This window comes from Berghia stephanieae, chromosome 11 (genome assembly GCF_034508935.2).
Source record: "Berghia stephanieae isolate SIO BIC M18660-M18661 chromosome 11, UCSD_Bste_1.3, whole genome shotgun sequence".
In the NCBI taxonomy this organism is placed as follows: domain Eukaryota; kingdom Metazoa; phylum Mollusca; class Gastropoda; order Nudibranchia; family Aeolidiidae; genus Berghia; species Berghia stephanieae.
Genome location: NC_088370.1, coordinates 10,680,276 through 10,704,704, shown reverse-complemented (window position 1 = coordinate 10,704,704; position 24,429 = coordinate 10,680,276). Strand labels below are relative to the sequence as shown.

General features: G+C 38.5%; 1 protein-coding gene across 3 annotated transcripts in view; it reads left to right on the top strand.

The window, feature by feature from the left end:
• LOC144956591 (cadherin EGF LAG seven-pass G-type receptor 2-like) overlaps positions 1-24,429 on the top strand; it is a 92,964-nt gene that overhangs the window by 26,952 nt on the left and 41,583 nt on the right. For all 3 annotated transcript variants that reach the window (XM_078887189.1, XM_078887187.1, XM_078887188.1), the window contains exons 13-15: positions 110-275; positions 15,116-15,220; positions 16,408-16,571. In XM_078887189.1, coding sequence (XP_078743315.1) covers positions 110-275; positions 15,116-15,220; positions 16,408-16,571 — 435 coding nt within the window. The remainder of the gene's footprint in view (positions 1-109; positions 276-15,115; positions 15,221-16,407; positions 16,572-24,429) is intronic.

Genomic DNA, 24,429 nt, shown 5'->3' with positions numbered 1-24,429 from the left:
GCAACTGCCAGGTCATTAATATATAGAAAAAAGAGAGTGAGATGTATAAAGTAAAATGGAGAAAAAGTCTTTTGTATTTGCACGCCATGTCTTATCTCATCTTTTCCAGGGGCTCAAGTGGTGCTGTGAAATCGGACACAGGTGGACAACTGACCATCCAAACAGCCTTACCTGCCGGAAGTGTGACCACTTTTAATGTGTATGCCACTGACCAGGGAGAAACACCTGGCCCTTTGACAAGCAAAAACCCAGCTGTGGTCACCGTCTACTTCACAGTAAGACTAACAAAATATAGATAGGAACAGTTATTGATTAGGATTTAAATGCCAGACAAATTTCGATCAAATTATTAAAAGGAGAATAGACTGGATGCGTGAGGAAATCCGACTTAATATTTATCTAGCTTAAACTCCACTCTTTTTTCTCCTCTTTCTCTCCCCCATCCCTTTAACCATCACCACCGCCTCCTCCTACTCCTCCTCCTCCTCCTCCTCCTCCTCCTCCTCCTTTTTCGTCACGGTCATCGTCTTCTTCTTCTTCTTCTTCTTCTTTTTCTTCTTCTTCTTCTTCTTTTTCTTCTTCTTCTTCTTCTCTTCGTCTTCTCTTCTTCTTCTTCTTCTTCTTCTTCTTCTTCTTCTTCTTCTTCTTCTTCTTCTTCTTCTTCTTCTTCTTCTTCTTCTTCTTCTTCTTCTTCTTCTTCTTCTTCTTCTTCTTCTTCTTCTTCTTCTTCTTCTTCTTCTTCTTCTTCTTCTTCCTCTCCTTCTTTTACTTCTCCTCTCCTCCTCGTCCCCCTCCTCCTCCCCCTCCTTCTCATCTCCTCCTCCTCCTCCTCCTCCTCCTCCTCCTCCTCCTCCCCCTCCTTCTCATCTCCCTCCTCCTCCTCCTCCTCCTCCTCCACCTCCACCTCACTATCACCACCTTAATCCCACTTTACAACTTTCCTTATTCCCTCATTGCTGATTATGGAGATAAAATATTGATTAATACCTTTGTTGCAACTGTGAGGTCTGGATGAATTCTTTTGGTGCACCCCCCCCCCCCCCCCCCCCCCGGCATGCCAGAATAATAACCCACTAACATTCAAATCCCTAGTGATTCCAAGTCGATTTATTATAATATAAAGGGATCTCGAGAGTTCAGTTGATAAGCACTGGCCTTACACGCAAGGGGGTCATTATCGATCCCGGATGCAGTCGAGATGTTATTGTTTTTTTTACCTCCTTCAAAAAAAAAAAAAAAGAAAAAAAAGAGCTTTTATAAGCGCAATATCCACTAAACGTGCTCAAAACGTTTTACAAAAGGTCCCTGGCCAACAGCAACACTTATCATGTAGGACGAGACATGACGCCTCTTAGGTGATATTACAATTTTTCGGACAGAGACAACACTGTTAACGGCCAGGTACTCATTTTACACCTGAGTACGGTGAGAGAATGTGAGTGAAAAGTCTTCTCCAAGGATTCAACTATGCGCCGAGCGAGGCTCGAACCCAGGACCTTCCGATCCGAAAGCGAGTGTCATACCACTAGACCACAAAGCCGCACATTGCGTGTTGTAGCAATCGGGTCTCCAGCGAGGGATTCCAGGGACGCGACGTGGACGCTTTGCTACGTGTCCTCAAATTCAAATTTGATCCACCGTATAGAAATTAATCTGACCTCTATAAGTGAATTTATAATTTATTTAATTGTCACGGCATGGTGGGGATCCTGACCTCCCATAGTGGGCAGGGAGGTACATACTGTGTCCTCTATCCCCCTATATCTATTTTCCAACATGCTTTCTGGCTTTGTCTTGAATGAGTAGATTACTTGGTTTTGTCCTGACCCTGGCCGGAGTCTGGCTGGGAGGGAAACAGTCAAATGCATAGTTATTGTTTTGGGAGATGATATTTTTTTCCTTGTAAATCATATCTCTGTTATGTACTGTTATTTTTAATTTTAACATGATTTGTAAACATTTGAGTGTGTTCCTCTTAGTGGGATCTTGTGTTGGTGTCTGGATGATACTTTTAGGTAATCTCAAACTAAGTACATTTTGGTATGCTCTTGGAGTCTACATCAGTCCCCTATTTAAACCAATCCCCCTTTGTCTTACTTTTTCCTCACGTCCTTTTAATTGTACATCTAGAATGTTTTTACTATCCAATTTCCTTCATTTTTACTGGCGCTGATATGACCTAAATGTGTTGCAAGCGCCGTAAAACCCTAAAAAAAAAAAACAAACAAAACAAAACAAACGATATGACCTAAATGTTTTCAAGCGCCGTAAAACCCTTAAAAACAACAACATAATCAGGCACACCTCTTTATACTCGTATTTCTCATCATTATTGATATGAGTGCCAGCTCCAAACCTTTGAATGTTATTCATTGCCTATGTATGATATCAATGAGATTGTATTGATTGATTCTAACGATGCACTAGGCAGACAAAGGCGATAAATCTTCCAATATTTGATATCAACAAATCCAGACGTTTCCTGTCCATTGAAGAATGAACACATCTTTTGTTTTCTCATTGGAGTAATGGAGTGGCTGCATTGAGCAGTTTGTGATGATGATGATGATGATGATGATGATGATGAGGAGGATGATGATGATGATGATTTTGATGATGTTTGTGTTGATGGTAATGGTGGTGATAATAATAATGATGATGATGATGATGATGATGATGATGATGATGACGATGATGATGATGACGTCGACGATGACGATGATGCAGATGCACAGGATGCTGCTTTTTGTTCCGTTTTATCTTATATAACTTTACTTTTACTATCTTCTCTATAGCAATCCTTTGTCTGCTTTTTCCGAGAGCGGGGAAAGGAGATACTGCTATAACGTAAATCTAATGCGTATTCCACCACCAAGATGCCCTCACCTACCCATACATGAAAACAAAGACATCGTATAGATAGTTCGAAGTTGGCGTCACTCAGGTCTTTGTTATTGTTTTTTGCCATCCGCGTTTATGAGTAATTCTCACCAAACTGTATTAACCTGACTCGAAACGATCATGGTTACACACAATTTTGTATTGTGTTGGTCCGTTATACTTCCGGATGGCAATGTTGTGAACTCCTTAGCCAAGCGCATACTATCTATTGGTTAATACGCTTCAACAGTCGCAACGTCACCCCCTCGTAATGACGCATGGTAACTTAGTAACTTGCTCAAAACTATCGGAATAATGGCGGACGCCCTTATGAAATATTTCTCGGACGAGCATAAAAGCGTATCCAGAGGGAAAAAAACATAAATTTGATCATGTTTTGACTTTTACACATTCTGATCACAAGACATATGAAAAGTTCTAGCCAGCATGAAGAATAAAAATTACCGATTTTCTTTGTTTAGAACCACGATGGCCGCCGTTGCTGGGCGACGTGACATCAGATTATTGAATCCAATTCAAACTACACTACATAGGAACGATAACTCTTTCAACATTTGATATAGCCATAGCCTTAATTAATATAATATGGTAAAAATTTGAACGTGGATAGCTCATAGGGTAGAGACGATCTCTCCGGCCAGGTGGAGTTGTCGTACCAGTAAGGTCGCGGGTTCGGGCGTAGCCATCGTAAAGTTATAGCCTGACACTGACCAAAATAAAGACGTCAAAATGCCACAAAAATCGTGAGTTGTATTCAATAGTTCAACCAATGAAATAACGTGTTTCCATGAGCTCTACTAACAACAGCTCACTAGACGCTACACAAACCTAAAAAATGACGTCAAACTGCCAGTCCTAGAGGGTTCTAGTGTCGGGCTATATGTCAACGATGGCTACGGTTCGAGCCCCCATCGCCGCCGCGAAGTTTTTATTCTCTGTTGTCTTCTGGCACTTTAATAATAATAATAATAATAATAATAATAATAATACTTTATTGCATCCCAAAAAGGAAATTTTTTGTACAGACGTGTTGTAATTTACACATAAGATAAAAATACAATGGAAATAGGATGTATATATAAAAAAAAGGAGCAGCTCTATAACCAGAGCTGCGCTTAATAATATGAATAATTTCAACACTGTAAAATAGTTAAAACTGTCACTATAAATTGAAAATTGAAAAGATTGCAAAACAGATAAATTAATAAATTAATATTTATATTTTTAAAAAGTAAAAATGAGAAATAATTATATAAAATGATTATTGCTTGTTGTTATAAAGCCTAATACTGGACGGCAGAAAAGATTTTCGGTGTCTCTCTGTTTTCGTTGAAATAGAGAAAGGGCGACCACTTCTTTCTGACATAATAATTGATGGTCTTAGTGGATGATACTGGTCATTTAATATTTTAGTTATTTTATTTATACAAAATTTCTCGTATAAAAGATCTACATCGTCAACATCATTTATATAGCGTTTAATGGATTTTTTAATATTTGAATTTATTTTGTTCCTTTCCACTGCTAAGCAATTGCCTCCCCAAGCTGTTATACAAAATGACAAAACACTTTCGATTACTGCTCTATAAAATAATGTGCAGAGGGTTTTATCTATTCTAAACTGAGAGAGTTTCGATAAAAAATATGTACGTCTGCACATCTTATGCCTAATTATTTTCAAGTGTTCATCCCACTTGAGCCTGTCATCAATCGTTACACCAAGGTATTTGTAGTGAGGAACTCGCTGGACGAATTGGTCCTTTAATTTTAACGGTTCTATCGGTTCCTTCACTCTCCTAAAGTCAATCACTAGCTCCTTTGTCTTGCTTATGTTAAGCTCTAGGTGGTGGGCATCACACCAAGACACAAATCTATCAATTTCTTGCCTATAAGCCACTTCGTTGCCATTTGTTATGAGGCCTTGAAGAGCGGTGTCATCTGCAAACTTTATTAAAGGTACACTCAGGTTTTGACTTCTACAGTCATTCGTGTATATTGTGAATAATACAGGGGACAATACACAACCTTGAGGAGCACCAGTATTTGTAGTTATACAGGAAGATTTGTTTTGCCCTAATTGAACATATTGTGCTCTCTCCGTAAGAAATTCGAGCACCCAAGCAATTATATACTTGTTTAAATTCAGACTAGTCAATTTTTGAACAACCAACTGAGGTTGCATTGTATTGAACGCTGAAGAAAAATCTGCAAAAAGCAATCTGCAATAGCTCCTAGCGTGATCTAGATGCCTGTAGATGTTGTTTGTAAACAGCAAAATGGCATCCTCTACGCCACGTCCTGGTTTGTAAGCAAATTGATGACTATCACTCAATGGCATAAACTGATTCCTAATTTTAACAAGAACAAGTTTTTCTAAAGATTTCATGACTATTGAAGTCAGTGCAACAGGTCTGAGATCGTTCATAGTTTCAAGTTTTTCTTTTTTTGGAACAGGAATAATTTTTGAAGTTTTCCAAATTTCAGGGATTGAAACGCATTGGAGGGACCAGTTAAAAATATGTGTATAAATGGGGGAAAGCTGGTGGGCACATTCTTTTAATAGTTTTCCTTTCAATCCATCCGGCCCAGCAGCCTTCCTCTCGTTTAGTTTCGAAAATACGAATCTCGTTTCCTCTTCACTGACCTCAATAGTCATTTCATCTTCCAAAGCCCTGTCTAATTTATGTTTTTCATTTTCAATATCAAATTTGTTTGCTGTGTCGAAACGTGAATAAAATTTATTTAAAGTTTCAATTTCGATATCTTCTGATATAATCGTGGGCTTTGGATTATAGTTCACAGCAGTTTTAAGCCCCCGCCACGTGTCCCTTATATCCCCAGAAGAAAAGCATTTTTCAATTTTATTTTTGTACTTGTCTCTACAACTAGATATTACCCTCTTTATCTCTTTTTGTTTTGTTTTCAGATCTCTTTCCTACTAACTTCATTTCTTACCAGACAGTATCTCACTCTGTTAGGCACCAATTTCTGCTTCAACTCTCTTTTTTTTTCAACGATACAACAATTGCGGCTATGCGGTCTAGTGATATGACACTCGCTTTCGGATCCGAAGGTTCTGGCTCGGCGCATAGTTGAGTCCTTGGGGAAGACTCTTTACACACATTCTCTCACTGTACTCAGGTGTAAAATGAGTACCTGGCTGTAAACAGCGTTGTCTCTGTCCGAAAAAAAATTGTAATATCGCCTAACAGGTGTCATGTACCGTCCTATATGTTAAATGTTGCTGTTGGCCAGGGATCCCTTGTAAAGCGCTTTGAGCACGTTTAGTGGATATTGCGCTATATAAAGGCTCAATTTTAAAAAAAAGCTCAATTGCTAGTGCACATATTTGCAGGTCTGATAACCGAATGTAATTATGGGCTTGATTTATCATTGTTGTAATGGACAATATTTTACGTCGTTTGAAAGTATTTCCATTCCATAACGATTTGGCTGGGTGGGGTTCCTGACCTCCCATAGTGGGCAGGGAGACACTGTGTCTTCTATCCCCCTTTATCTTCTTTCCACCATGCTTTCTGTCTCAGTCTTGGGATGAAATAACTTGGGTTTTATCCTGGCACTGGTCGGAGACCCTAGCTGGGAGGGAAACAGTCAAATGTATAGCAGTTAGTTTTGGGAGATGATTTTTTTCCTTTTAAATCTCTCTCGATTATGCACTGTATTATGTTTTATTTACATATTATATATGATTTGAAAACATTTGAATGTATTTCTATTAGTGGGGACCTGTTCATGTGTCTGGATGTGACTTTTAGGTCATCTCAAACTAAGTACTTTGATAGTGTGCTCTTGGAATCTACATCTGTTTCCTATTTGAACCAATTCCCCTTTTGTCTTACCTTTTCTTGGGTGCTTTAATTGTAATTCTATAACTTTTTACTAACCCATTTCCTTCCTTTTTACTGGCGCTGATATGACTTTAATGTGTTGCAAGCGCCATAAAATCCTTAAAAACAAACAACAAAAAAAACAAACAAAATAATTTGGATTATCAGACCTGCCAACAAGTAGACGTCGAGCAATTAAATTTATTTAGACTGAATAACTAGTTTTAAAGATTGTTTTATATTAGTAGTCCTTCTAAGCCATTGGGCCCACGGAGCCGGAGTTTATCCCGTTTTTTATAGCGTGAAATGGGGCAATAGCGATTGTTTGCTATCCTTTGGATAGGACGTTAGTCTGTCGCAAAGTATTTATTTTACACTAAATCTAACAACTCAGCTACCCATTCACTGCTGGGTGGACAGAGGAGGAGCGAGGGGGGGGGGGGGGGGGGGGGGGGGTCAGAAAAATATCTCGACCCGGTATCGATCTTGGTCCCTTTCGTGTGAAGCGAGTGCTCTATCAACTGAGCTATCGTGACCCCCCCCCCCCCCCCCTTCCCCGTAATGTTATCGATTTCCTAATTTTCGAAAATATATTTATGAATTGACTTTATCGTAGAATTTCTTTCCACCAAAATCCTCAAAGTGTGATAATAATAATAAAGTATTGATTAATTCTGACGATACACTAGACAGGCTGTCAGGGGGAAGGAGACACAATCTTGTCAGTCTTAGAATGATTGATACTGGAATCCAACACCGTTTTATTGCTTAACCCTCTCCTTACCAACCATAGGAAAATCGTCACATTCGTTACGATACAACCAACATTTTTCTTATTCAAATTTCTCTTGTACATCATAAAATTTAAAGAAAACGATCAGTGTGTTGTAAAGCTTGTTTTGCTAAAGAAATTATGTATCGCAAGAACTTTACTGCTATTGTGTTTTCGTGATAAAAAATATATTTTTGTATTAGTTGGGTGTGACGTTTTGGGGAAAATCCTGAAAATGGCTGGTGAGGAGAGAGTTAACGGTGCAATCTCCATTTTAAAACAAGAAAAACCCAGCGATAATACGATATCGATATTGTGCGTCAATATGCATTGTCGATTTAGACTTGTCAATTAATTATATGTACTGTCTGAGTAGGTATGTACTTTTTTCTCGCACTCATTCAGATGAAAAATAAACAACTTAATAGGAGTAAATATAGAGTGAAGTCTCCTAATATCGTACACTAAGGATGTTGTTAGGGGAATCGCACTGGTGTAGCGTAACTTTTAGTTGAAAACGACGAATGTTTTGACCATATAATTGAGACAAGCTCCCTCTACCTAACCGTATGTCACTTATAGCTGAACATCACTTTAAGGTCACACAGAAGGCCTGGAAAGAACCCCCCCCCCTTCCTCCCCCATACCGTACACTTTTTACAAGGGCTCCCTCAAGTCGTACACTTGGGTTGCCGCATGTCCCTGTCGTACACTTTGCTTATTCAGCCCTCAATACCAAATATCTCGCGTTTTGCGACAAAATCATATTTGAAAAGTGACAACAGTATAGTCCAAGTCAGCTTTATTTCAGGATCATTTATAAAGACGTTATGGGTTTCACCTTCGTCAGCATTATAGACAAAAGGTGACCGTAAGTTATGGTTTTGTTTAACCACCGTTATTAAGGTGATTTGCCATTCTTTTTTTTAGTTTTTATAAATATTTCCAAGCCGGCAAGAACCCATACATTATATTAAATTGATAACAACAAGAAATGAAGTGAGTAGGAAAGTGCCAGAAGACATTAGAGAATAAAAATTTCTCGGCGGCAATGGGGGTTCGAACCGGCGACCTTACTGGTACGACAACTCCGCCTGGCCGGGGAGAGCGTGACTCTACCGTATGAGCTATCCACGATCTCCCCCCAAAAAATCGTCTCTAACCCTAGTCTTTATCAGAGCCTTCTCCTCCTGACTTCTTGAGGTCACGGGTTCAACACCACACACACACACACACACACACACACACACACACACACACACACACACACACACACACACAACCGCCGCGAAGTTAGTTGGCCAGCATTTAAGCTTAATAGCCAATATTCTCAACACAAACATGTAACATAGAAACGATTGAGACATTGAGTATGCTCCGGTATTTAATTTGGGGTGAATTTGTAATTCAGTAAAGTGAGTGGAGCAGGCACTTATGTTGATTATATTAAGTTATGCAGTAAAGGAGGTGAAGGTGGATACGTGTCACGCCCCCCCCCCCCCCCCCCCCCCTCCTCATTGTAGTAATTTTAAAAAATCACACTTAACTTTTTCAAAATTACACATACATTTCTCGCAGCACCACCTACATAATTTTACCATCTTTTTCACCACAATAAACTTGAATAGTGACGAGAAACTATGCAAAAATCTAGATAGATGTTTCTATCATTTCTAGTTGTTAAGCTATTTCAATTTTTTTAAAACACCCTATATATTGAGATTTAACCCTCTCCTTACCAACCATGGGGAAAATCGATCCAACCAGCACTTTTATCATTCTGATTTCTATTGTAAATCACACAATTCAAAGAAAAATGTTTTATTATAGCTATAAAAACATCGCACTGTCTTGTATAGTTAATTTTATTGATCAATATTATGTAGAGAATGTATTTGTTGCTTTTATGTTTGAGTAAGAAAAGACTAATTTTGTGTTGGGTGGGTGTGACGTTTTGGGGATAATTATGAAAATTATGGCTGGTAATGAGAGGGTTAATATGTCACACAATGCTTCAATCGTTCTCCCCGTTGGGGGAAATGGGATCAAATTTACTTTAATGAAGTTAATCTGGCCGTTTAGGCACCATTTTTTTTTGCATCAAGAATTTTACAATTTTTATTCGCCACAACATCCTGCTTTCTTTAAACTAAACTAATTATAAAGACGATCTTTATCAGAATATTTAGTTTTTAAAAAAGATGGCATCTAAAGATGATTTTAATATAGAATTTTTCTCCAGCAAAATCTCCAATGTGTGATAACAATAATAAGGTATTGATTAATTCTGACGATGCATTGGACAGACAGGGGAGATAAATCTCCCAATATTTGATATACCCACAGCTCCAGGCGTTTCCTGTCGATATAAGAGTGAATAATACTGGAAAGCCAAGACTATTTTATTGCTGGTGCTTATCAGTGCGTTGCCGTTATTAATGGAGGCTCTTCACGGAAGCGGGGAAAATAGCAATATTGTGATATTGATATTCTTGGGACAACATGCTTCGGCATAACATTGTCAATAGGCTTTAACAGTCATGACGTCACTTCCCTCGTAATGACGCTTAGTAACTCAGTAACTGGTTCTAAACTATCGGAACAATAGCGGGCGCCCTTATGAAATACTTCTCCAACGAGCATAAAAGTGTATCCAGAGGAGAAAAAAACATTATAATGATGATCATGTTTTGACTTTTATACATTCTGATCACATGACACGTAAAAACGTTCTAGCCAGCATGAAGAATAAAAAGTACCGATTTTCTTTGTTTAGAACCAAGCTACTCGTTGTTGGGCCGACGTGACAGACTATTGAATCCTATTGGTGATTCGAGCGTTACTAAGCAGTAACCAATCAGAATATTCCCTGCAATTTAGCCCATTCCGGCCCCTTGTCTATTTAATTCCCAATCAAAGGAAAGACCCGGCAAACATTCCTTAATTGGATTCAATAGTCTGATGTCACGTCGCCCAGCAACTGCAAGCAGCGTGGTTCTAAACAAAGAAAGCGGTACTTTTTATTCTTCATGCTGGCTAGAACTTTTCATAGGTCTTGTGATCAGTATACATAAAAGTCAAAACATGATCATATTTATAATGTTTTTCTCCTCTGGATACACTTTTATGCTCGTCGGAGAAATAATTCATAAGGGCGTCCACCATTGTTCCGATAGTTTAGAGCCAGTTACTAAGTTGCCATGAGTCATTACGACGGAAGTGACGTCATGACTGTTGAAGAGTATTCCATAGCTAATATAGATAGAACGAAGTTGACTTCACTCGAGTCTTTGTTATTGTTTTTTTCCATCCACGTTTATGAGTAAACTGTATACCTAAACTATAAAAGTTCATGGTCACACATAGTTTTATGTGTTGGTCAGTTATATTTTCGGATGGCAATGTTGTGAGCTTCTTAGACAAGCGTATACTGCCTATATTACACGCCAAACAGACAAATTGCTCAGTCTCACAGTCTCGCGTTTTTAAACACTGGTGAAGGAATACGGTTCAACAGTTATGACGTCATTTCCCTCGTAACGACGCATGGTAACTTAGTAACTGGCTCTAAACTATAGGAACAAGGGCGGACGCCCTTATGAAATATTTCTCCGACGAGCATAAAAGCGTATCCAGAGGAGAAAAACATAGATCTGATCATGTTTTGACTTTTACACATTCTGATCAAGACATGAAAAGTTCTAGCCAGTATGAAAAATAAAAAGTACTGATTTTCTTTGTTTAGAACCACGATGGCCGCCGTTGTTGGGCTACGTAACATCAGACTATTGAATCCAATTGCATCGCAACATCTGATGACACTCATTTCAATCGCCTGTTGTTAAAGTTGTGAGTGATGCTCAGGACCGTGGGGCTAATAGGCTTCAATAGTCGTGACGTCACTTCCATCGTAATGACGCATAGTAACTTAGGAACTGTTTCTAAACTATCGGAACAATGGCGGACGCCCTTATGAAATACTTCTCCGACGAGCATATAAGTATATCCAGAGGAGAAATACAGTATCAATCTGAGCATGTTTTGACTTTTATACATTCTGATCACATGACATGTGAAAACGTTCTAGCCAGCATGAAGAATAAAAAGTACCGATTTTCTTTGTTTAGAACCAAGTTGCTCATTGCTAGGTGGACATGACATCAGACTATTCAATCCTATTGCTTCGGGTGATAGGCAAGTACTTGAGTTGTAATCGGTCGTCGATTAATGGTTATCGGTCGTCTATTAACGGTTATCGGTCGTCGATTAACGGTTATCGGTCGTCGATTAACGGTTATCGGTCGTCAATTAATGGTTATCGGTCGTCGATTAATGGTTATCGGTCGTCGATTAACGGTTATCGGTCGATAACAGATGCAGACATTTTTTTATTTGTTTTTAATTTTTGAATAAAAACAGAACATTGAAATGATCCTTGACTAGTTTTAATAGAATATACGATAACATGTCATTTTCAAAGGTATAAATAGTTCGAAGATGACGTCACTCAGGTCTTTGTTAGGGTTTTTTGCCATCCTCGTTTATGAGTAATTCTCACTAAACTCTATTAACCGACCATTTTCAGTATTTCCCAAAATGGCAGGCTTACCCAGCAGAAAAATTGTTTTGTTAAAACTCAAACAATCTTTCTACAAAACAATGTTACGTTCTTATTAATCGAACAAAGACTATTTTTCTAATTTTGTGATGTACGAAATAAATCTGAATAAGAAAAAATGTAAATTGTGTCGTAACAAACGTGACGATTTTGCTGTAGGTGGTAAGGAGAGGGTTAACCTGACTATAAACGAGCATGGTTACAAAAAGTTTTGTGTGTTGGTCCGTTACACTTCCGGATGGCAATGTTGTGAACTCCTTAGCCAAGCACATACTATCTATACGCTTTGTATATTGATTGAATAACCCGAGACCAAAATATACAAGATAAAAGTCAAAATGCATCCACATTACCAGCTTGCTAGGCATAGCAACAATGTGTCACGGAGGGGCCATCAGCCATCATCGATTATCAAGATTTAGTTTGTTATCTTCAAACATTTTGTAGACAATGTCTCTTGGTAGAAGAAAATATTGATTGCTACTACCATTACACTACTACTACTACTACTACTACTACTACTACTACTACTACTACTACTACTACTACTACTACTACTACTACTACTACTACTACTACTGCTACTACTACTACTACTACTACTACTCTACTATACTATCTACTACTACTACTACTACTACTACTACTACTACTACTACTACTACTACTACTACTACTACCTACTTCTACTAATGACAACCCTACTTCTACTAATACAACCTACTTCTACTAACTACTACTACTACTACTACTACTACTACTACTACTACTACTACTACTACTACATCTACTCCTAATTTTACGACCACAACGACGACAACGACGAGAACTACTAATGTCTCAAGTCCGTTTCCAATTCTCTTTCTTTCCTACGTACCAATTTCTCTTCTTTCCCCAGTTACTCTTCCCTTCCCTTGTGAGTCCATTTTACGACATAGTATAGGTGGTTACATTTATCACATCGTTGCATTACACATCTCATGACGATAATGGGCAACGCTCTGCCAACCACCATCTATCGTCATGTAAAACTATTCCCAAATGGAAAATTGGTCTGTCTGAGTCTCCTAAACTGTTCAACTTTAGCTTTTCAAATTAAATGTACGATCATCTGCCTCATAACAGTATTTAATTACCACGGTTATGTGGTCTAGTGGTATGACACTCGCATTCGAATCGGGAGGTCCTGGGTTTGAGCCTCGCGCTCAGCGCATAGTTGAGTCCTTGGAAAAGGCTCTTTACTCACATTCTCTCACCGTACTCAGGTGTAAAATGAGTACCTGGCCGTTAACAGCGTTGTCTTTGTCAGAAAAATTGTAATATCGCCTAACAGGCGTCTTGTCCCGTCCTACATGTTAAATGTTGCTGTTGACCAGGGACCCCTTGTAAAGTGCTTTGAGCACATTTAGTGGATATTGCACTAGATCAAGCTCAAATAAAAAAAAAATTAACTTACGCACTCTTGAAAAACACGGGATCGATCTTGGTCCCTTTTCTTGAGAAGCGAGTGCACTACCATCTATCGGGACCCACAACAGTTTTAACTATCTCAATCCCAGAAATGTTTGCTTCTTTTCAAAATTGGCAAAAATGTATTAAAATTAACAAATAACAACATTAGCCTAGATACTACGCCTATAATTTGTCCCAGAAAATATATGTAATTAATAGGCATGGGACAAAAGTAACCCTAGTAAACTACGGATATAGTCGGTGTTAGGGTTGAATGAGTTAAGTCTGGGTAATTTAGGTGTAAAAATTGAATATATTATAGTTATACGTATAAAACTCGGGTAGAATCGAATATGTTTTATGAACTTCCTGACTTAAAGCCTTCCGCTTTCCATGCCATCCGACTTCCCGGCTTCGGCCGTTAAAATTAAATAAATAAAATAAATAAATTCCCTTTATTCATCCCCGAGGGGAAATTTGTCTTTACGGTCTATTCCAAGGGAAGACTGGAATAACCCCGGCGTCAGCCGCAGTGCAGCGCCGCAAAGTGAGCTAGGGCGAGGTGACTTGCTCAAGGATACACAACGAGGCGGGTAGTCGAACTCGGTACCTTTTTGGTACGAAGCAAAGACCGTACCGCTGAGCCACGCTGCCTTGCGGTGAAGATATTTTTTTGTCCAATTGTATCTGTCTTACACCTTAATTGTTTCTGTTTGATAGCTCTGACAATGATGCTATTCTGGTTTCGTCATTAAGTTGTTTCAAATCACTATCGAGAGTGAGATAAAAATGTGAAATTCAATGTAAGGTTCAATTTAATACTCGAAAACAGATAAAATGGACGTTTCGGGTTTCCCCTTTATCAACAAAGCAGGATGAATGAAACACTACAGACGAATGAGATAATGTGGTAGTGGCGTTGTTAAGATGAATAAACAAAAACATTGATGGGCAGGAAATAGCATGCTCCTTTGAAAGGAAGCCACCCAATGTCTCCTCTTGCTGGTGGAAAAGCCTGGCAACTTCTCCCCCAGTTTCGAAGAGTCAATGTCCCCGCCCCCTCGAGGGATTTAATTTGTCCAATCCGACTTCCATAAGCGTGGCGTGATAGATTTAAGTGGTGGGATGACATGTGCCTTTTACACCTTATGAACATAACTTCAACCAGGCACAGCTTTATTACAATACGCTTCAACAGTCATGACGTCACTTCCCTCGTAATGATGCATGGTAACATAGTAACTGGTTCTAAACTATCGGAACAATGACGGACGTACTTATGAAATATTTCTCAGACGAGCATAAAAGCGCAACCAGAGGAAAAAAAACATTATATAAATCTGATCATATTTTGACTTTTATACATTCTGATCACATTACATATGAAAAGGTCTAGCCAGCATGAAGAATAAAAAGTACAGACTTTCTTTGTTTAGAACCACGATGGTCGCTGTTGCTGGGCGACGTGACATCAGACTATTGAATCCAATTACAATCGTATTTTTGTACATCTTTTCCATACAGGAATGTCCTACGACAGCTCCGCCAGTCACAGCTGCACCTGCAACAGCCGCCCCTACTACAGCCGCTCCCGCCACTGCGGCTCCGGCGCAACCAAATACTTCTGGTGTAAGTATAATCCTATCATTTTATGTAAACCTCAAATGTAAATACAAAACACTGTATATCCCTGGGTGGGGTTACTGACCTCCCATAGTGGGTAGGGAGGTACATACTGTGTCTTCTATCCCCCTATGTCTGTTTTCCAACATGCTTTCTGTCTTTGTCTTGGAATGAGATTACTTGGTTTTGTCCTGGTCCTGGCCGAATGCCCATGTTGAGAGGGAAACAGTCAAATGTATAGATAGTTTTGGGGGATGATATTTTTTCCTTGTACATCATCTCTCTGTTATGCACTATATTATGTTTTGTTTACATATTATATATGATTTGTAAACATTTGAGCGTATTCCTCTTAGCGGGGACCTGTGCTGGTGTCTGGGTGATACGTTTAGGTGATCTCAAACTAAGTACACTAATAGTGTGCTCTTGGAATCTACACCTGTTTCCTATTTGAACCAATTCCCCTATGTCTTACCTTTTCTTGGATTCTTTAATTGTAATTCTAGAGCTTTTTACTATCCCATTTTTTCCTTTTTACTGGCGCTGATATGACCTTAATGTGTTGCAAATGCCGTGAAACACTTAAAAACAAAAAACACCCCCAAAAAACTGTATATCCCACTGGTTCTGGTACAAACGCTGCCCCTTATTATCCACGCAGTCGATTCTGTTGGTTTGGCCTTCAACGCTATGACGGTATATAAGGCGACACCGTCACAACCAGAACGATTGCAAGTGGGCGAAAGCGGCGAGATGCTACTGATGAGGATAACAACTATGATGAGGATGTTGTTGATGATGATGATGATGATGATGATGATGATGATGATGATGATGATAATGTGGTGGTGGCGGTGGAGTTGATTTTGGAGATATTGATGATGGTGATGGTGATGATGATGGTGACAATGATGATGATGATGATGTGGTGGTGGTGATGGCGGCGGTGGAGTTGATTTTGGAGATATTGATGATGGTGATGATGATAATGACGATGACGATGATGATGACGATGACGATGATGATGATGATGATGATGATGATGATGATGATGATGATGATGACAATAATGATGATGAATATGATGATTTTGAGAACAATTGAACAAAATGATTAAGCAACCAAAAATATATCAACAACAAAAAAATTATAAAAGAAAAAAACAAAGAAAATGAAATCGTTCCATTTTCCAGATTGACTTGAGTCTTGGCTGGATAATTCTGGCGGCCATGCTAGGTGCCGTATTTTTGGGTCTCCTGACTTACATGTGTTGGCGTTACGGTGCTCTGTTCAGGTGCCCGTCCTGTTGTCGAATGCCAAGGAACTGCTGCAAAGGACGATGCGTGAAGAAGAAAGTGTGAGTTATTCTGTCGTAATTGTTGCTGTTGTTGTTGCTGTTGTTGTTGATGTTGTTGTTAATGTTGTTGTTGTTAATGTTGTTGTTGTTATTGTTGATGTTGTTGTTGCTGTTGTTGTTGATGTTGTTGCTGTTGTTGATGTTGTTGCTGTTGTTTTTGTTGATGTTGTTGTTGTTGTTGTTATTGTTGTTGTTGTTCTTGTTCTTGTTGTTGCGGTTCTTGTTGATGTTGTTGTTGTTATTGTTGTTGATGGTGTTGTTGCTGTTGTTGATGATGTTGTTGTTGTTAATGTTGTTGTTGTTGTTGTTATTGTTGATGTTGTTGTTGCTGTTGTTGTTGATGTTGTTGTTGTTACTGTTGTTGTTGATGCTGTTGTTGATGGTGTTGTTGCTGTTGTTGATGATGTTGTTGTTGTTAATGTTGTTGTTGTTGTTATTGTTGATGTTGTTGTTGCTGTTGTTGATGTTGTTGCTGTTGTTGTTGTTGATGTTGTTGTTGTTGTTATTGTTGATGTTGTTGTTGTTGTTGTTATTGTTAATGTTGTTGTTGTTGTTGTTATTGTTGATCTTGTTGTTGCGGTTCTTGTTGATGTTGTTGTTGTTGTTGTTGTTATTGTTCTTCTTGTTCTTCTTGTTGTTGCGGTTATTGTTGATGTTGTTGTTGTTGTTGTTGTTCATGTTGTTATTGTTGTTGTTCATGTTGTTGTTGATGTTGTTGTTGTTACTGTTGTTGTTTAAACGTTGTAGCTGTTGTTGATGATAATTAGTATAGTTATTGTTATTCAACCCCCACCCCACCCCCCCTCTCTCTCTACCACTCTCTATCTATCTATCTCTCTATCTTTCATTCTATTCTTATAACCATCTAACTATCTTTCTATCCATCCATTCATCTATCTATCTATCGATCTATTCATCTTTCCATCTATCTATTTATCTAACCATCTTACCATTTATCTATCTATCTATCTATCTATCTATCTATCTATCTATCTATCTATCTATCTATCTATCTATCTACTATTTATCTATCTATCCATCCATCTATCTTATTCTTTAGCCTTTTGACTCCACAATTTATACCGCATTGGAATCATGATTTAGTAAACGGATATGTTTCAATACAACATTATAACTTGTTTATAATCGATTTGCTGCAAGTTATGTTAATGAATCGTTCCAGTTTTGGCTCAAAGAAAACATCAACAATGTTAGACTACGCAACAATGCCTGAAAGGCATATCGATTTAGATGTAATTAACCACTTTAAACACTAAATCGATATTATTCCCCTTTAGATCGATATATCAAAAAGTAAATAATGGAAGCATGTCGTCAGCTTATAGTTAAAGTTGTTGATAAATAATTAGTTCTCGATTTTTTTAAAAATCCCTTTTGAAAATAGAACTGAGAAAATACCAATAATGGCTTGAGGCTTGAAGGAACGCAGTAAAAGTGCTTGGAGACGCGTAACATTGTGCGGCTATGTGGTCTAGTGGTATGACACTCGCTTTCGGATCGGAAGGTCCTGGGTTCGAGCCTCGCTCGGCGCATAGTTGAGTCCTTGGAAAAGGCTCTTTACTCACATTCTCTCACTCAGGTGTAACATGAGTACCTGTCCGTTAACAGCGTTGTCTTTGTCCGAAAAATTGTAATATCGCCTAACAGGCGGCATGTCCCATCCTAAATGTTAATTGTTGCTGTTGGACAGGGACCCCTTGTAAAGCTCTTTGAGCACGCTAAGTGGATATTGCGCTATATAAAAGCTCATTTATTATTATCATTATAAAATTTTGTTACTTAAGTTCGACATTCTAAAAATCTGATTTAGACTAGATGTCAGAAAATAACAAATACGCACAGCGCTGTCGCACTCTGGAAAAACCCTTATTTAAAATTTTGGCCAGAAAACTCGCCCTTCAAATCTCGATCGATTTAAATACGATTCAATAGTCTGATGTCACGCCACCCGGCAACGGCGGCCATATTGGTTCTAAACAAAGAAAACCATTACTTTTTATTCTTCATGCTGGCTAGAACTTTTCATATGTCTTTGGATCAGTATGTGTAAAAGTCAAAACATGATCAAATTTATGTGTTTTTTTCCTCTGGATAAGCTTTTATGCTTGCCGGAGAAATATTTCATACGGGCGTCCGCCATTGTTCCGATAGTTTAGAGCCAGTGTTACTAAGTTAGTTGGCGTCATTAGGAAGGAAGTGACGTTACGACTGTTGAAGAGTATTACCCTCATCTTGGCAAAAACCCTCAAATGAGGTACACTAGGCTTGAATCTAATAAATCATTTGTAACCATTTAAATGCCAATGTCCGATATAGGGGTGTCCAGCAATTAACCAGATGATTTTTGACCAATCAAAACATGGACTTTTGTAACACACCTTCACACGTGCTCGGACAAACATGGTTGTTTCTTTATAAACAAAACTTGAGTTTTTATATAGCGCAATATCCACTAAACGTGCTCAAAGCGCTTTACAAGGGGTCCCTGGCCAACAGCAACACATAACATGTAGGACGAGACATGACGCCTGTCAGGCGATATTATAACTTTTTGGGACAAAGACAACGCTGTTAACGGCCAGGTACTCATTTTACACCTGAGTACGGTGAGAGAATGTGAGTAAAGAGCCTTTTCCAAGGACTCAACAATGCGCCGAGCGCGAGGCTCGAACCCAGGACCTTCCGATCCGAAAGCGAGTGTCATACCACTAGACCACATAGCCGCACAATAGCCGCATAAACAAAAACGTAAATGAGATCGACCTTTCTCTGATCATTGCTATTGTTTATATACCCACATATGAGTGACTCGATAGTTATCACACGATTTTTCTCGATCATATTATTATAAACGTTTAAGTTTACACATAGTTTTCTGTGTTGGTTCTATAAATAGTTCGAAGTTGACGTCACTCATGACGCCTGTTAGGCAATTATTAAAATTATTTTCCGACAGAGACAACGATGTTAACGGCCATGTACTCATTTTACGCCTGAGAACGGTGAGAAAATGTGAGTAAAGAGCCTTTTCCAATGTCTCAACAATACGCCACTCAGAACGGGACTCGAATCCAGGACCTTCTGATCCGAAGGCGAGTGCCATACCACAAGACCACACAGCCTCGTATTTGCATTATAAATCGTAAAGAAAACCCAAAACAAACTCCACCCCCCCCCCATCTCAATGTAATTATTGTTTTACATTTGAAAGGGGTCTAAAATGTGATCAAAATTTCTGTCTCTTCTCAAAATAACCGACAGACAGTTTAATGCCGGAACTCTGTGATCTGCCATGAAAAATGCCAAACTGACAACTCACATCCGGTTGCCGAGTACTCGCTTTTGATTGGCTCTCTTAACCCCGAGATCAATAACCATTTCCAAGCTTTAAATATGGGGGGGGGGGAGTATTACGAATATTTGTTATGATATTTAACCCTTTACCGTCGGTATTCGATTTCACTCAAGCCTTGGATAACATCCAAGATAAATTTCCCAGGGATAGCAGTTACAGCAATGATATATATATATATATATATATATATATATATATATATATATATATATATATATATATATATATATATATATGAGTGTTGGTGGGTACTCGTAGGTACGAAATGGCTCGATAATGATGGTTAAAGCTAATATAATATATGAATTGTCACTCACATGATATGGCCGAGACGTTCGTTTCTGTGGGTTTATTCCACGTCTTCAGTCGGCGTAATCCGACTGAGGACGTGGAATAAACCCACAGAAACGAACGTCTCGGCCATATAATGTGAGTGACAATTTATATTATATTATATATATATATATATATATATATATATATATATATATATATATATATATATATATATATATATATATATATTACCATTCATCTAGCGCATTTCCTTGGGTTTAGTATGCTCAATATCCTTTTTTTCATATTCCCCCAAGCAGGCTTATATGGACCCATATTATTTTCAATACATACTTTACACGTCGTCAACTAGGCGGATTACTGTACTGACATTCTTAGGTACTGTCACTGTCTATAACTAGGTTCTGATTCACAGCTAAGTTGTGTGTGTGTGTGTGTGTGTGTGTGTGTGTGTGTGTGAGTGAGAGAGAGAGAGGGGTAGAGAGAGAGAGAGAGAGTGAGAGAGAGAGAGAGAGAAAGGAAGAAAGAGAGACACACACACAAGCACACACAACACACACACACACACACACACACACACAGAGAGAGAGAGGGAGTAGAGAGAGAGAGAGTAGAGAGAGAGAGAGAGAGAGAGAGAGAGAGAGAGAGAGAAAGGAAGAAAGAGAGACACACACACACACACACACACACACACACAGGAGAGAGAGAGATAGAGATAGAGAGATAGAGAGATAGAGAGAGAGAGAGAGAGACCGTTCCACTGCTCTGAGCAGTCAACCCCACAGTGCACACACACGACTCACTCAATGACACCAAGTACTCGTAGCTTCGTACTTACTGCGTATCGATTACAATGAATGAGTCACAGTGATTAGAATATGATTAATCATGGGGGACATGATGTAGTTCTTCGGAGTCACGGGATGAAATTGATTGTATATTTAAATAGACAGCAGCAATTGGATTCAATAGTCTGATGTCACGTCGCCCAGCAACGGCGTCCATCATGGTTCTAAACAAAGAAAACCGGTACTTTTTATTCTTCATGCTGGCTAGTACTTTTCGTATGTCTTGTGATCAGAATGTGTAAAAGTCAAAACATGATCAGATTATAAGCTTTTTTTCCCTCTGGATAGCTTTTATGCTTGTCGGAGAAATATTTTCATAGAGGCGTCCGCCATTGTTCCAATAGTTTAGAGCCAGTTACAAAGTTACCATGCGTCATTACGAGGGAAGTAACGTTACGGACTGTTGAAGCGTATTGCGAGCGAACGGCTTTTAAGCATCTGGTTCGTTCCGACATAATACCGTTTTGAGACGATAGGTCACATTTAAATCGATCGATATTTCAAGAAGGACGAGGTTTCTCGACAAATTTTTTTTTGGAATACGAATATTTTCCAGTCACGGTGTTAATGAGTTAACGGCTACAAATGTCAGGAGTCTTGTCCGTTATCAAACAGGGCACCTAGATGAGATTACACCGCCGATAGTCACTGGATGAAAGGATGAATCTTGCAGTAAAAAAAAACACTATAAAGTATTCCTTCCGAGTCATTAAGTCCGGTGCGTTTATCCTAGTTTCTGCTGAAGGGGAGGGAGGGGGGGGGGGCGAAGTGGGGGAGTGGTTATGGCATTGCACTCACTGCCTGTGACCCGGAAGGTCCCAGGTTGGAGCCCCGCTTCAGGCATTTTCGTTTTCTTTTCCTTGGGGAAGATTATTAACCCCCAATTTGCTCCCTTGGACAACATGAGTGATTCCCTGTTGACGTCAGACATTTTCTCGTCCACGAGACCTTGTAAGATGACGACACTAAGGCATTCTCTGAAGGAACAAAATAGATAATCAATCAAACAGAAGTCCAATATCAACAGGAATCACCTTTTTTGTCCAAGGAATCTGAGAATATCTCTCTTGATTTAATTTAAGAGACGAAAAGTGTGTTAACTCTCTAAGTACATTGGTGTGTGCTCTTGGAATCTACATCTGATCCCTATTTGTTCCCAGTTCCCCTATGTCTTACTTTTTCTTGGGTGCTTTAATTGTAATTCTATAACTTTTTACTATCCCATTTTCTTCCTTTTTTACTGGCGCTGATATAACCTAAATGTGTTGCAAGCGCCGTAAAACCCTTAAAAACAAAAACAAACAACCCTCTCCTTACCACCTACAGCAAAAGCGTCACATTTGTTACAACACAATATACATTTTTTCTTCTTATTCAGGTTTATTTTGTACATCACAAACTTTGAAGAATGATCTTCGTTTAATTAATAAGAACATAAAGTTGTTTTGTAGAGAGCTTGTTTGAGTTTAAAAACTCAATTTTTCTGCTCGGTAAGCCCGTCATTTTTTGGTGGAAAATACTGAAAATGATCGGTAAGGAGAGAGTTATAGAGTTAGTACCCGGAGCCCTCAAGGTTGCAGTACAGTGCTTTTTCCTTGCTGGGTCACCTTAATACGATGCCCTTTAGCTAATGCAGTGTGAAAAACAACAAGTTTCAAAACAACGAAAATTGAATTAAATAAACGAAGCCACTCAGTTTGTTGGCTTGGCAAACAAGATAGAGGAGTCAAAGCAAAGATCGTAGTTTAGTAAATGGCGATGAAAGGAGATGATGACAGCGGAGATGGTTGGAGGAAGGGTGTGGGGAAGGGGAGGGGAAAAGATGAAAAATGGATCTGTTAATATTGGTTCGGATACATAAATAGACCAGGCCAAGGAGTTCTAATTTATCGATCTTCCAGTTGAGAGGAAATCCCGTAAACTGATTAGATGATTGAGGCGTTTTCATTTCGGCCAGACGCTGACAAAATGCCTTTATTTGATTTAGGCCATACATTTTAGACCTGAAAATTTTATTGTTATACCAGAATTTTAGAACAAAAAAAATTATACCAGAACATGTTATACCAGAATTTTATAACAAAAATTTATACCAGAAAATGTTATACCAGAATTTTGTAACAAAAAATTTATACCAGAAAATGTTATACCAGAATTTTGTAACAAAAAATTGTATACCAGAAAATGTTATACAAGAATTTTAGAACGCAAGTTTTATACCAGAAAATGTTATACCAGAATTTTAGAACAGAAGTTTTATATCAGAATTTTAGAATAGAAATCATAAAAAAGAAATTTTAGAACAGAAATTCTAAAAGAGAAATTTTAGAACAGAAATTCTAAAAGAGAATTTTAGAACAGAAATTCTAAAAGAGAATTTTAGAACAGAAATTCTAACAGAGAAATTTTAGAACAGAAATTCTAAAAGAGAAATTTTAGAACAGAAATTCTAAAAGAGAAATTTTAGAACAGAAATTCTAAAAGAGAAATTTTAGAACAGAAATTCTAAAGAGAAATTTTAGAACAGAAATTCTAAAACAGAAATTTGATATCAGAAATTTTAAGCCAGTATTTTTATGCTAGATCTATCGATCGATTAACATAGTTCCCGACTTGTCGAAAAAAAATTAAAACAGTACATTTTAAGGAAATGTAAAGTTTGAGTCTTCGTGACAAATTATGGGTCATTTTGATATAGAAGGAACGAATTTGACGTCACTCAGTTCTTTGTTATTGTTTTTAGACAGCCATTTTAATTATAAGTTGTCACTAAATTCTATCAATCAGACTATAAACACTCAAGATTACACATAATTTTGTGTGTTGGAACAGTATATCCGATTTGCGGATGTTGTGGGTATTATACCTAAATGCATAACACCTGTATGGATATATGAAGTAAACATTCTCTGTCCTCTGTAATTAAGATATTTTGTTATTATATGGCAGCAGCTTATAATGGTGCTCACACTACTATGTTATGACGATCGACCCAATCAGCAAATTCCGTACCGAACTCGAACTCGTGCACCGTCGCAAATCCACCCGGAAGCTTTGTCACAACGCACCGTTCAACTCGATGCTCTGCGGTTTCGGGCTCGTTACCACAACGCCTACATATTGGACGGGTGGAAAGTCCCCACTGATGAAGATTTCCTCTGTCATGGGGTGGATAAGCGTAACCGTGGGACCGTAAGGGCTAACCCACACCGGAGACCGACTCAGACGACCCGGCACTGCCGTCTTCCGTCTTCAGGATAAAGACATCGGGCACGGAAAAAATACGAGTACTAAGAATAAAGAGAAGAGCCGCTAGACCTACCCATACCAACCACCC